Source organism: Pteropus alecto, unplaced genomic scaffold (assembly GCF_000325575.1).
Source record: "Pteropus alecto unplaced genomic scaffold, ASM32557v1 scaffold258, whole genome shotgun sequence".
NCBI classification, from domain to species: domain Eukaryota; kingdom Metazoa; phylum Chordata; class Mammalia; order Chiroptera; family Pteropodidae; genus Pteropus; species Pteropus alecto.
Genome location: NW_006441076.1, coordinates 333,344 through 347,142, shown reverse-complemented (window position 1 = coordinate 347,142; position 13,799 = coordinate 333,344). Strand labels below are relative to the sequence as shown.

Below are 13,799 nucleotides of genomic sequence, written 5' to 3'. Positions count from 1 at the left end.
ATTAAATTGTCCCTCTTTCTTTGTGCAAATGGAAGCTATGATTAAAATTAATGTGAAAAATGTTCCATACAGGTAAGGAAATGTCATGAGAAGCATAAAATTTGAAAAAGTCTAGGTATATAAGAAAGTGACTTCTGTGATAATCTACTCTTTTTTTCTTACTCTGTATCTCTGCCTCTCTTCTAATTATGAATCCATCTAGAAAGAAAAAAGAGAGACATGCATAAGAAGGAAGTTCATGTATACATTGTAGAAATTTGTATTCGTAGTTTGCCTTTTCTGTCTTATATATTGATTTTCCTACAATAAATGTTGAACCTCTATAGCTTAAAGAAAATTTATCTGGAGAAACTACTTAACATTGCATCCATAAAATAATAGCAGAGTGTACATGAAATTGTAGTTAGAAAATAATAAAAAAACCTCTTCTGGAATTTAAATGTGACTGTGTTAAGCATAAAGTGTCAGGAAGATTGCTAACTGTAATATAACTTCAAGGATGCAAAGTCCTTGTATGTGAGGTTAGAAAGGAATCTAGTGAACTGAATTGGATTGAATTCCAAAGTAAAACAATCCCTTCATAAATGCAAGATTATTTTATATCATAATTTTATTCAGTGGGTATGATAAAAGATGATATAGACAATGAGAGTCTTCCTCCTTGAGTGGCAAGAGTCACATTGGCCCCACATAGAAGGAAATATGACGATAATATACTGGATTTGCCATGAATGACATTTACAGAGTCAGAATAAAATATATAATACAGAGAAGTCTTAATATGCTTATGGAACAGAATTAAAATGTGATTATATATAACGTAGTATATGTAAAATGGCACGTGTATGATATGTACAGTGTGTATGTGAAGGTTAAGTTGACAGAAGGCTTTGAGGATGGTAGAAGAAAGAGGAGTGAAACTCGTTTTACATGGTTAGCGATTAGAGGGAATTGTCTAAAGGTGATGGAGAAAGAACTAGATATATAAATACATTGCTTAAAGTTACAGGTGACTAATGGAAGAATTAAAATAATATAAGTATCCCAAATTAGAAGGTGGGGAGAGTAGTGGTGGTAGTACAAATGAGCTAAATCGTCATCTTTACTAGTGACAATCAAGTCATGATATCTGAATCTGATAAATCATGAAATAGCCATGTTGTAGTCAGAATTATAGCCTCCAATGTTGTCCAATTCTTAATCTCCAGAATTTGTGAGTACGCTACCTTATATTACAAAAAATAATTTGCTAATGTGTAATGTCATTAAGATTAAGGATCCTGAGCAAGGGAGATTATCCTAGATTACCTGGGTGGTCCCAGTCTTCTCACAGAAGTGGTTAAAAACAGAGAACCTTTCCTGACTGTGATCAGAAGGAAATGTGATAATAGAAGGGTGGAGAGTTGTGATGTTGCTGGATTTGAAGATAGGGGAAGGAGGCCACCAGCCAAAGAATGTGTCTGACCTCTAGAAACTGGGAGTGGCAAGGAAGGAAATTCTTCCTTAGAGCCTCCAGAAATTTTGAACCTTAGAAGAAAATCGTAGTTTTTTCTAACACCTTGATCTTAGTCCAGTAATATCTGTGTTGAACTTCTAACCTATAACACTGTAATATAATAAATTTGTATTCTTTTAAAATGTTTGTGGTAATTTGTTATGGCAGCCATAAAAAACCTAAAGTAAGCCATTTCAGCATCACATTTATTTTATTTATTTATATTTATTTATTATTTTTTAAAATAAATTTGTTTATTTAAATTAGTTTCAAGTATACAGTAAATTGGTTAAACATTTATAACGTTCATAAAACGATCCCCCTAATTGCTCCCTCCCTCCCCTGACCCTCCATTTAGCCATCATATTAATGCTAACTACATTCCCTATGCCATGCTCCCCGTGCCCAACTATCAACTACTAATTTGTACTTCTTTAACCTTTCACCCCATAGAATAAGATATAGTTATTAGAGAAAATCCAAATCAGAATGGGCTAAAATTGGTTGCTTCTGGGAAATAGAACTGTTAACGAGGAGGAGTTGTGTGTGACACCTGTTTTTTATAGCATTTTTGAGCTATTTATGTAACCTATGTACATGTATTATTTTGATAAAATTATAAAGAAAAATAATAAAATACTAAACAAACTGAATGTTTCTCTATAGCTGACTGTATCAGTACTATTCTTAGGATAGGATATGGAAAGTGGATCGTATTTTAGAGGTCTTATACCATTTTCTCAATTTCAGAATGAGGAAAATGAAGCATTTAAATAGCTAGTACGATTTATGCCCACCTTCTATTTTAAAAGATGTTGTTTTCTTTATAAGGTGCAAATTAATTTTGTTACACAGTATATGAATATTAGAACTAAATAGATGTTCGAATACTTAAGAGATATCTGGAGTAAAATTTACTCATTTTTTTATTCTAAATATTTCAAATCAATAATGCTTTAGAAAGAAACAAAGTACATTATTTTGTTGTGATCGCAATTTATGGATCATTCTATGTGCTTCAAATTTTTGAAGAGTAAAGTTGATAAAAAGCCTGGTTTAAGGTTTTACTTTAATAGTATGTTCTACTGGAAAGATGAGTCTGCACACAAGTCATCTTCATAGCTCCCAGATTTACCAAAACATAACAAAGTGCTGAGATTTTCCGTGTATACTTCACGCAACTTCCCCTAACGTTAATAATTTATACAACTATAGAACATTTTTTTAAAACTAAGAAATTAACATTAGTACAGTATTTTTAAGGAAACATCAGATTCTATTTCTATTTCACCAGTTTTTCACTAATGTCCTTTTACTGTCTCAGGGTCCAATCCAGGATTCCATATTTCATTTCATTTCCTCTGATATGTGACCTCATCATATTTTTATGACCTCGTCACAGGATTATGACCTCGACAGTTTTAAAATACTAGTCTGGCATTATTTTCAGAATGTTCTCTGATTTTGGTGTATCTGATGTGTTCCACCTGACTAGACTGAATTCTTATTTCCCATGGGTTTTGAGGAGGTATGTCAGGGAGGTGAAATATCCTTTTTGTCACGTTATGTGAAGGGAATACATGATATCAACATTGACTTTCACTGGTGATATATGCCAAGTTTCTCTACTGTAAAGTTGAAGAAACTGTTCTCTTTCTACACTCTATACTTTGGAACTGAGTTGTCAATTTCAGCCCACACTCATGGGGTACAGGGTCAAGCTCCACTTTCTGGAAGGGAATATCATTTGGAATTTTTCTGTAAGAAAAGTTATTCTATTCATCATCTATCTATTATCTATCTATCTATCTATCTATCTATCTACTACCTATCATCTATTTAATCTGTTATCTATCATCATGTATCTATTTATTTACATAATATATCAGAATGAACTCAAATATATTTATTTTATACTTGCAGTTATAATACAATATTGCATTATTTATTTAGTAGCTAAAATTGTTCCAGCTTTGGTAATTGGAAGTTCTTTTAGACTGGTCCTTTAACATACTCTCAGCATTATAATATTTAAGCAGTCTCTTACTTTCTGGCACTATAAATTATCCAGGCTCATCTTTTATTTTACTTGTTCAAACTCTAGAATCAACATTTTCTCCAAGAAACACCTGTACCTTTTATGGGAGAATGGTATTTAGAAATCAAGATCTGTGCAATAGGTGTGCTAGGTGCTTTTGAGGTGTCGTGTTCTAGACCCGTTCAGCAAATAGAGCCAGGAAATATTTGTATGTATACTAACTCATGAATATACGTATATCTATATCTATCTATCTATCTATCACATATTTGTATAATTACCTATCCATCCATCTATCCATCTATTTATCAATCATGACTCTCTGTCAACATGAGTTCAAACTGATACTGCTGACATTGACTCTAATCCAGTACCACAAGTTTAATTCTACCCTTTCCTCTTTCTCCCTTGCTTATTTTATTATAATTTTTTAAAAGACATATTTACTCAGTGTCATGATCAGACCATTACAATTAACAATCAACAGCATGGGTGCAAAAAATATCTCTACATTAAAACCCTTTGTTGGAGTGCTTTACACTTTCCACAAAACAGAAACTAAAATAACCTGTTATACAATTTTAGTCACAAATACAGTCCTCAAGTTTTTTGCCCATACACATGAGCATTGTCTAAAACATATCTTTTTTGTAGTAGCTCGGCCCCGCCACCATTGTGCTTGACTGAGTTCATAAATCTGTTCTAACCTGTAGCTTCTCTGTCACTTCCTTGGCTCTCCTCTCCTACTAAGCTTTGTTTCCTGGCAGTGAGTAAAACCTTCTGCCACTGCCACAGCTACTGCTGCTGCTGGAACCGACATAGCCACCTTGGTTTTGTGGTTTGGCAAAGTATTGACCTCCACTACCATAGAGGCCAGTGCTTCTGCTTTCCAAGTTTCCTCCTTTCATGGTTCCAAAATTTGAGCATGGGTTGTTGTAATTGCCAAAATCATTGTAGCTTCTGCCTCCTCCCAAATTGCTTCCCTACTTACCAAATCCATTATAGCCATCCCCACTGCCACCATATCCTCTACTGCCACAACTGCTATCAAAGCCACCTTGACCACTGAAGTTTTCTCCATGACCAAAGTTGTCATTCTCACGAAAACAACTTCTATGACCACCACCAAAGTTTCCAGAACCACTAGACCTCTTTGGTTGGATGTGCAGTCGCCATCTTTTGCTTAGGTAGGGCTTTCCTTACTTCACTATTGTGGTCATGTACAGTATGGTATTTCTGAATGACAGTCTTATCTACAGAGCCATGGTCATCAAAGGTTACAACAGCAAAGCCTCTCTTCTTGCCACTGCGTCGGTCAGACACGATTTCAATCACTACAATTTTCCTATACTGTTCAAAATAATCTCTTAGGTGATGTTCGTCAGTGTCTTCTTTAATACCACCAACAAAAATCTTGTTTCACAGTTAAGTGGGCACCAGGTCTTTGAGAATCTCCTCTTGAGACAGCCGTCTTTGGTTCTACAACCCTTCCATCCACTTTGTATGGCTTTGCCTTCATGGCTGCATCCACATCCTCCACAGTGGCATAAGTGACAAACCCAAAGCCTCTGGAGTATTTGGTGTTTGGATCTCTCATCATCACATAGTCTGTGAGTGTTGTCCATTGCTCAAAATGGCTCCCCAGACTCTCATTGGTTGTTTCAAAGCTCAAACCTCTGATGAAGAGCTTCCACAACTGTTTGGGCTCTTTGAAGGGCTCTTACTTAGACTTGATGACCACAGGAGGGGAGACTTTAACAATGCTTACTTGGTAGCATCTACCAACAAAAAGGCTCCTTATTTATTATTTTTTTACTTATTTTTTAACCTTAGTACACTAGTAAAAAAGTTTCAGAATTTTTAACCTATAGCCTGTTAGAAGTGCTAACACATTTGCCAACTAGAGTACATCGTTTATAAAGAGTAACTTGTGTTTTGCTTTATAATTTCTAGTCAAAACATAGTTTCTCAAAGTTACTTAAGCCATTCCTCTGCATTCCCACTGACATCGATGATATTATTTCATACATTTGTAATACAGTCTGTCATAGTCTAAGATCCATCCTGGGATTCCCAACATCTTGATTGATTGTTTAAAATTTACATACATTTAAGTTCACTCTTTGTAGTATGTAGTTCTATGAGTTTTAGAAAATGTACACAATCATTTATCTAACACTTCAGTACCATACAGAACAGTTTCATTACAGTGAAAATTCTCTGTGTAACCCCTTTGTAGTCAACTATTCTTCCTTCCACCAACACTTGGCAACCACTGATTTTTTTTCCATTCATATAATTTTACATTTCTAGAATGACGGGAATTAATATAATTATAAAATATGTAGCCATTTGGATCTGACATCTTTGACTTAGCAAAAATATATTTAATATTCATTTATCTTTTTGTGTTAATATTATACTTCACTTATTTTATCACTGAATTTTATTCATTGTATGGATGTGTACTACATTTTGTTTATCTATTCATTAGTTGAAGGAAATCTTGTTTTGTTTCTAACAAGATCTTAGACTATGACAAACTGTATTACAAATGTATGAAATAATATCATCGATGTCAGTGGGAATGCAGAGGAATGGCTTAAGTAACTTTGAGAAACTATGTTTTGACTAGAAATTATAAAGCAAAACAAATAATCAACATAAATTTTTGATTCACTTAAGTAAATAATTATGAGTGAGATTACTGGGTAAAGTGGTAGGTATATGCTTTACTGTACCGTTTTGCATTCTCACAACCATGAATGAAGGTTTTTGTTACTCTGCATCCTTGCTAGCTGGCATCATAATTTCGATATTTTTGTTTTACCTCATTCTCTATCCTTTGTGTGCTTTTCATAGTTGTTAATAATAATAAGCTATGAACATGTTTGCATATGTCTTTGTTTGCCTAACATCACTTTTAAAACATTTTATCTATGATTACCACTTTTAATTGCTTGACATTGTGCATAGGCCCATCAATTTGGTATGGTATTGCCAACCAAATTTTATATTGCATATTGAAATTTTTATAAATTTCTGTTTTTGTGTCTTAACAGAATCTTGTCTTATTTAATACTTCAACAAAAGATGTGCAGTGGACTTTTGATATTAGTAATGCTGGCAAACTTTTCAAAGATGGCATATTTAAGCTTGGTGTACTGAGTGGGATTCTACAACCATATACAGAATGTAATGTTTCCATAACTTTCTGTCCACGTAAGTAATTTTTCCTATATTTGTTGTTGATGTTTCCATTTACCTTTCATGTATTATTTTATCATGAATACAAAAGTTTAGATTATTTGTTATATGTTCTTAAAACAGTTTTAAGAAGTTTCTTACTAGAATTTTGTGACCATCCTAAAAAATGGCTCCCAGTCATCCTCATCTGGTATTCTTGCCCCTGTAGTCCCATCCCATGTCAAATAGGGTTAATATATAAACCATGTGACATTATAGTTGTGAAGGTGTGTGACTTTCAAAGATAGATCAGAAAAGGCATTGCAATATCTGGCTTGTACTCTTGGATTGCTTGCTTTGAGGGAAGCTGGCCAGCATCTCTCTCTATATTTCCACTTCATTTCTGGTGTTTTCTTTTTTAATTACAAGAATTTTATTGTATCTTTTTATAATTGGCTTGACAAATTTTCTCTCATTAAATATCTATTACAAAAATTCATGGCAATCTTGCACATTTACTTTTCTAAATGAACTGTAGTTTATTTTTCCAGTTTCTAGAAAAAGGCACATAATTGAGTTTTTCCCTTTAAAGAATAGTATGTTTTTCTAGTAAAGTTTCATTTTATATGCATCATTATTTCTAATGAGATGTTTTCCATTATTCTTTTTAATTAACTATCACTGTATAAAAGGAATATATTTATATTTTATCTGGTACTTCTATACTGAACATCTCTGGTTAGATCTGGAAGTTTTTCAAGTATTTTTCTACATTGTTTTCTAAGTAAATATTTTATAATATACAATTATGGTAACTAATAAATTTGTCTCTTTATTTACAATATTGATATTTTTCTCTTCCTCTTTCAGCTCTCCTTCTACTCCTTATTCTCTTCCTGAATCTGTTAATACTATGTTACTACATTACAATTACATTACATTATGTTACAGTTGCATTACAATTGTTACTGCAGTCTGTCTCAATCTGTTATTACAATGGCAGTTTGGAAAGTTTTTCTTGATTCCAATAGTTTTTCTTTGTATATTTAGATGTTATAAAAGGTTTATGTCTAATGTATCTTTTGTACATAAATATATACATTTAAAGTAATGTATTTTTTTTCCTACAAAATGCTGTTATCTTGAATGCTGATTGTGTGATACATTGCCACTTTTTCTTTCCTTTTACTGCTTTTTGATGATATATCACTTTATTTTCAATCTGTCTTTTAAATTTAGAATAAATTATTATAAACCAAAGGACCTTGCTTTTCTTTTTGAGCAAGACTGAAATGATTTTTTAAGAGGGGGATTGAACTTATTGATATTTCATGTTCTATATTTGTTCATTTTCATGCAATTTTATTTCATATTTTATTTATACTTTCTTATTTTTTCTTAAATTTTACGTATTGATCAAGTTTTTTTACATACTGTACATTCAGTTTCTATTCTATATGTGATTATATTTAAACCTTTGATAATACCTATTTCAAAATATATTTTCCTATCAGTTCTAAGATGAAACTGTCAATGAACTTACCACAGACAAAGTAAAAAGTATAGTTTGAGTTCCTTTCTACTCTCAGTATCTCAGGAATTTGCTGAAATAATTTGGAATTTTATTTCAAGCTAATGTGTTTTGTAAGTTCCTCCCTCTTCTTTTTTTTTTTAACTTTCTAAAAACTAAGTTTATTGAGGTAACATTGGTTAGTAAAATTATATAATTTTCAGGTGTACGTTATCATTTGACATCTGTATATTCTATTGTGTGTTTACCACCCAAAGTCCAGTTTCCTTCAGCTACCATATATTTGCTCCCGTTTACCCACTTCACTGACTACCCCGACCCCCTATGCCCTGTCAAACTCTTCCTTCCTCCTCCCCCCGCTAGTAACCACTACTGTGTTGGTGTGCAGTTTGGGCGTTTTTGGTTGAGTTTTAGATGTTCAGCTTATTGTTGTTTCAGAGGGAGAGATCTGCAGACGTCTCTCACTCTGCCATGTTTCTCAGAGTCCCTAAGTTCCTCCCTCTTCTTGATCAGTTCTGGAGACTTCTCCATCTCTAGGACATTGAGGTAGTGTGAGGCAAGACTCTTGCAAATCAAAACTAGCAGATTGGATAAGAATCCTGGGATTAAACAGCTGGACGGAAACTGGAATCCTTGGAGTTGGAATTGAGTTAGTGAAGCTTTTTGAAATGGAACCAGGGAAGCATTTGCTTGACCCTTTGGTTGCCACCATTTATTTTCTTCCAGTGCAGACAATTTTTACTTTTCCTGGCTCATGTTGCACTGAATTCAGCTCTCATAACTTTTCCTTAGTTTTTTCCAAATGAAGTATGCATTCATTTCTGGTTTTCTGAGTTGTTTTTTATTGCTGATTAAGATGAGGAAACTACTAGAAGAAGAAAAAGGTGTCTTCTTTTTTTTTTTGCTTTAAATTTTGCTTAATTTTGCTTTAAATTCTTCTATTTTAAATTAGATAAGAAAGACAAAATTCACTCTCAGGTATGATTATTTTTAAAAGTATTGTTTTTTAAATAACAACTTTATTAAAATTTATTTCACACAACATAAAATTCACCTTTTACAGGTATATAACACGGTGGTTTTTAGGATATCCCCAATTGTGCAACTGTCATCATAGTCTCATTAAAAACATATCCATCACCTGATAAAGGAAAATCTGTACCCATTAGTAGTCACCCCCCATCTCTCCCTCAATTCAGCCACTGCTGACCACTAATTTACTTCCTGTCTCTAAGAATATGATTACTGTGGACATTTCATGTAAATAGAATCATACAATGTGTGTCCACTTGTGATTGGCTTTTTTCACATAGCATAATAATTACAAGGTTCATGTTGTAGCACAAATCAGTACTTCATTCCTTTTTATTGCCAGCTAATTATATGGATGTATAACATATTGTCTATTCATAGACATTCAGTGGTCATTTAGTTAATGTACATTTGAATTGTTTCTACTTTTTGTCCATTATGAATAAGAGTTATGCACATTCATGTCTTTTTGTGTGGACACACATTTTCATTCATTTGGATATATATCTTGAAGTGGAATTGCTGCATCATAGTATAATTTGATATTTGCCATTTTAAGAAACTACCAAACTATTTTACAGAGCAACTGGTAAGAATTTAAAATTTCACCAGCAATGATTGAGGGTTCCAATTTTTCCACATTCTCACTAACCCTTCTTTTAGTATATGTGCTGCTGAAGCGAGCACACACTAACCCTTCTTATTATCTTTTTTTATTACAGCAGTCCTGGTGAGAATGAAGCGATATCTCATTGTGGTTATTATTTGCATTTCCTTGGTGACTAATGATGTTGACCGTCTTTTCATGTGCTTATTGTTGATTTGTATATCATCTTTGGAGAGATGTCTATTCAAATGTTTTGTTCATTTAAAAATTCAGATGTCTTTTTGAGTTGTCAATGTTCTTTATATATTCTGGATAAAATTTCCTTATCAGACTATAATTTGAAAATATTTTATTTCATTCTGGGTTTTGTCTTTTTGCTTTCTGATGATGACAACTGAGACAAAATATCTTTTAATTTTGATGAAGTCTAATTTATCTAATTTTTCTTTTGTCATTTGAGCTTCATAGTGTCTAAGAAAACATATAACCCAAGGTTGTGGTAATTAGCTCTTATGTTTTCTCCTAAATTTTTATGATTTTATCTTTTTTATTTAGGTCTATGATCAATTTTGAGTTCTTTGTTAATATGGTGTAAAGTAGGGCTCCAACCTCATTCTTTTGCATGAGCATATCTACTTGTCCTGGCACCATTTATTAAAAAGAATGTTGTTTCTCCCATTGAATTGTCTCAATACTCTTGTTTAAAATCAATTGGTCATAAACAGAAGTGTTTATTTCCGTTACTTTGGTCATAGAGAATGGCTTAGGAAGCATTCCTTCCATTTCTATTATTGTGAAGATTGATATTAATTCTGCATGAATTGTGTAGTAGATTTCACCAATGAAGCCATCTGGGCTTTAGTTATTCTATGTGAGAAGTTTTTTGATTGCTACTTCAATCCTTTTCTATAAGTCTATTCAGATTTTATAACTCTTCCTAAATCAGTTTAGGAAATTTGTCTCTTTCTAGGAATTTGTCCAGTTCATTGCAGTTATCTAATGTGTTTATATAAAAGTATATATTGTGTTTCCTTATAATCTTTTTATTAAATTTGTATAAAGTGAGTATTGACTTTCTCTTTTATTTTCATAATTTTTTAATTTGAATTTCCTCCTTTTTACTTGGTCATTCATACCAAAGGTTTTTTTTAAATTTTATGATGTTTTTAAAGACTAACTTTTGATTTTATCGAGTTTCTTAATTTTTTTCCTATGTTACATTCAATTAATTTCTGTTCCAATATTTACTATTTCCTTTCTTCTTTGTTTGCTTGTTATTTACTCACTTTTCATTTTTCTTATGATGCAAGTTTAAGTATTAATTTCAAATTTATCTTATTTTTTAATATGTCATTTAAAGCACTAAATTTCACTCCGAGCACTACATTAGGTATATCCCATGAGTTTTTGTATGCTTTTTTTTCATTTTAGTTCCATCACAAATTATTTTTTAAAATTTATCTTGTCATTTTTTCTTAGATGATTAGTAATTTGGGAGTGTCTTATTTAATTTCCACGTATTTGCGAATTTAAAAGTTGATTTCGGTGATTGATATCTAATTTTATTTTATTGTTGTCACAGAACATACTCTGTATGGTTTCAATCATTTTAAATGTATTGAGGCTTATCTTATACCCTAGAATATGAATTTCCCAGGAAAAATGTTCCATATGTAATTGAGAAGTATATGTATTCTCTTCTTGTTGGATTGAATGTCCCATAAAGGTCTATTTGGTGTAGTTCTTTTATGGTATTTTTTAAGTCTTTTATTTATTTATTCAGTGTTTTTCTACCTAGTTTTCTTATTCCCAATTGAGAGTGGAGTATTAAAGTCTCAAATGGTTATTGTTTATCTGCTGCTGCTTTAATTCTGCCACGTTTTGCTTCTTGCATTTTGTGGCTTTGTTAGGTGCATACATGTTTATTATTGTTATATATTCTTGATGGATTGTCCTGTTATCAATATATAATGTACTTTTTTGTTTCTAGTAGCAATTTTTACTTAGTATCTACTTTTTCTGATATTGGCATAGTCACTGTAGCTCTCTTTTAGTTATTTTTTGCATGTATGTCATTTTTTCATCCTTTTACTTTCAATTGTATTGTGTTTTTGAATCTAAAGAGTGTTTCCAGTAGGTGGCATGGATTTGGATCATTTTTTAAAATTTGTTTTGTAAAGCTCAGCCTTTTAATTGGTTTATTGAATCATTTTACATATACTGATTAATTACTGATGAAATAAGGTAAGGAAAAGCTTACATCTGCCTTTATGCTATTTGTTTTCTGTATATCTTAACTTTTTGTGTATCTTTCCTCTGTTAGTGCCTTCTTTTGCATTAAATATTGTTTAGGTTAGCATTTAAATTCCCTTTTTTTCAGAATAAATTTTTACGATATCTTCTTAGTGGTTTCCCTGGAAAATATAACTAACACCTTATTCTTTAAAATGTAATTCAAATTAATACTAACTTCATTTCAATAGTATATAAAATCTTTGCTTCAGTATAGTATCCTTCTCCTTTGTATTACTCTCATGACAAATTACATCTTTGTACAGTATAATCCCATCAACAGTTTTATAATACTTCCTTTATACAGTTTTTAAAAAATCTAACAAAAAAAACTACTCTTATATGATTATTTGTATTTAGTCATATACTTACTTACCTTTACATTTGTGATTCAAGTTACTGTCTAATGTTCTTTCATTTCAGTTTCAAAGGCTTCCTTTATTATTTCTTGTAGAAAAAGTCCACTAGTGATGAAGTCTGTCAGGTTTTGATTATCTGGAAATATCTTAATTTTTTCTTCATTTTTGAAAGATAACTTTGTTGGACATAGAATTCTTGGATGACAACCTTTTTCTTTCAGTACTTTAAATACATCTTCACACTGCATGGCCTTCACAGTTTTTGATGAGAAGTCAGCTGTTCATATTATTAAAGATCACTTGTTTAATGAGTCATTTTTCTTTTTCTGCTTTCAAGATTCTCTCTTTTTGTTTTGGCAGTTGGACAAATGTGTCTGAGGGTAAATCATTTTGAGTTTATCTTACACGGAGTTCATTGAAATTCTTACATGTTTAATGTTTTTCATCAATTTTAGATGTTATTGGCCATTATTTCTTCAGAGTCTTTCTGCTTTTCTGTCTCATCTTCCTCCAGGATTCTTGTTTTACATTATGTTGGTATACTTGATGGTGTCCTACAGATCTCTGAGGCTCTGTTCTTTTTTCTTCATTCACTCATTCTTTCTGTTCCTCAGACTAGATAAACTCAACTGACTTATTTTCATGTTGGCTGAGTCTTTGTTTAGCTACTTCAAATCTACTGTTGAATTCCTCTAGTGAATATTTCAGTTATTGTACATTTCATTGCCACAATTTATATATAATATACATTTTTATATATACATATGTGTATATAGCCAATGCTTGAACTTTCTCAGGCACAGTTTCTGTTGACAGCATTTTTTCTTGTGTTTGGATCATTCATTTTTGTTTCTCGTGTCTCAAATTTTATTTTTTTAAATGGGACATTATAAATAATGTAATATGGCAACTATGGAAACGAGAACCTTACTTTCATTCAGTAGTTATTGTTATAGTTTTTTTTTGTTTGTTGTTACTGTTTATTTGTTAGTGAAATTCCAGAACTAATTCTGTAAGGTCTGTATTCCTTTTCTTGTGTAGTATCTAAAGTCTCTTAATTACTTCTTATGTAAAAACTCTAGGTTAGTCAGAAGTGAGCTATTAGGACTTCTACAGGTCTTCCTTGGTCATGTACACAGGAATTAGACCAGAGTTTTTGAAATTCTCCAATGAATATCTAATTTCTCTGTTTTTTTCCTTTAAGTTTTAGTCAACCTCTTATTTGCCAGAAATGTTATCAATGCTACAGACAGCTGTGC

The 13,799-nt window shown here is 31.9% G+C and overlaps 1 protein-coding gene and 1 pseudogene across 1 annotated transcript in view; one reads left to right on the top strand and one right to left on the bottom strand.

Annotated features, from left to right (window-relative positions):
* The window catches only part of CFAP47 (cilia and flagella associated protein 47), a 363,081-nt gene that overhangs the window by 83,895 nt on the left and 265,387 nt on the right, over nucleotides 1-13,799 (top strand). Inside the window, 1 exon segment of the mRNA XM_015594565.2 lies at nucleotides 6,596-6,755. Coding sequence (XP_015450051.1) covers nucleotides 6,596-6,755 — 160 coding nt within the window.
* On the bottom strand, nucleotides 4,280-6,284 carry LOC102896558 (annotated as a pseudogene).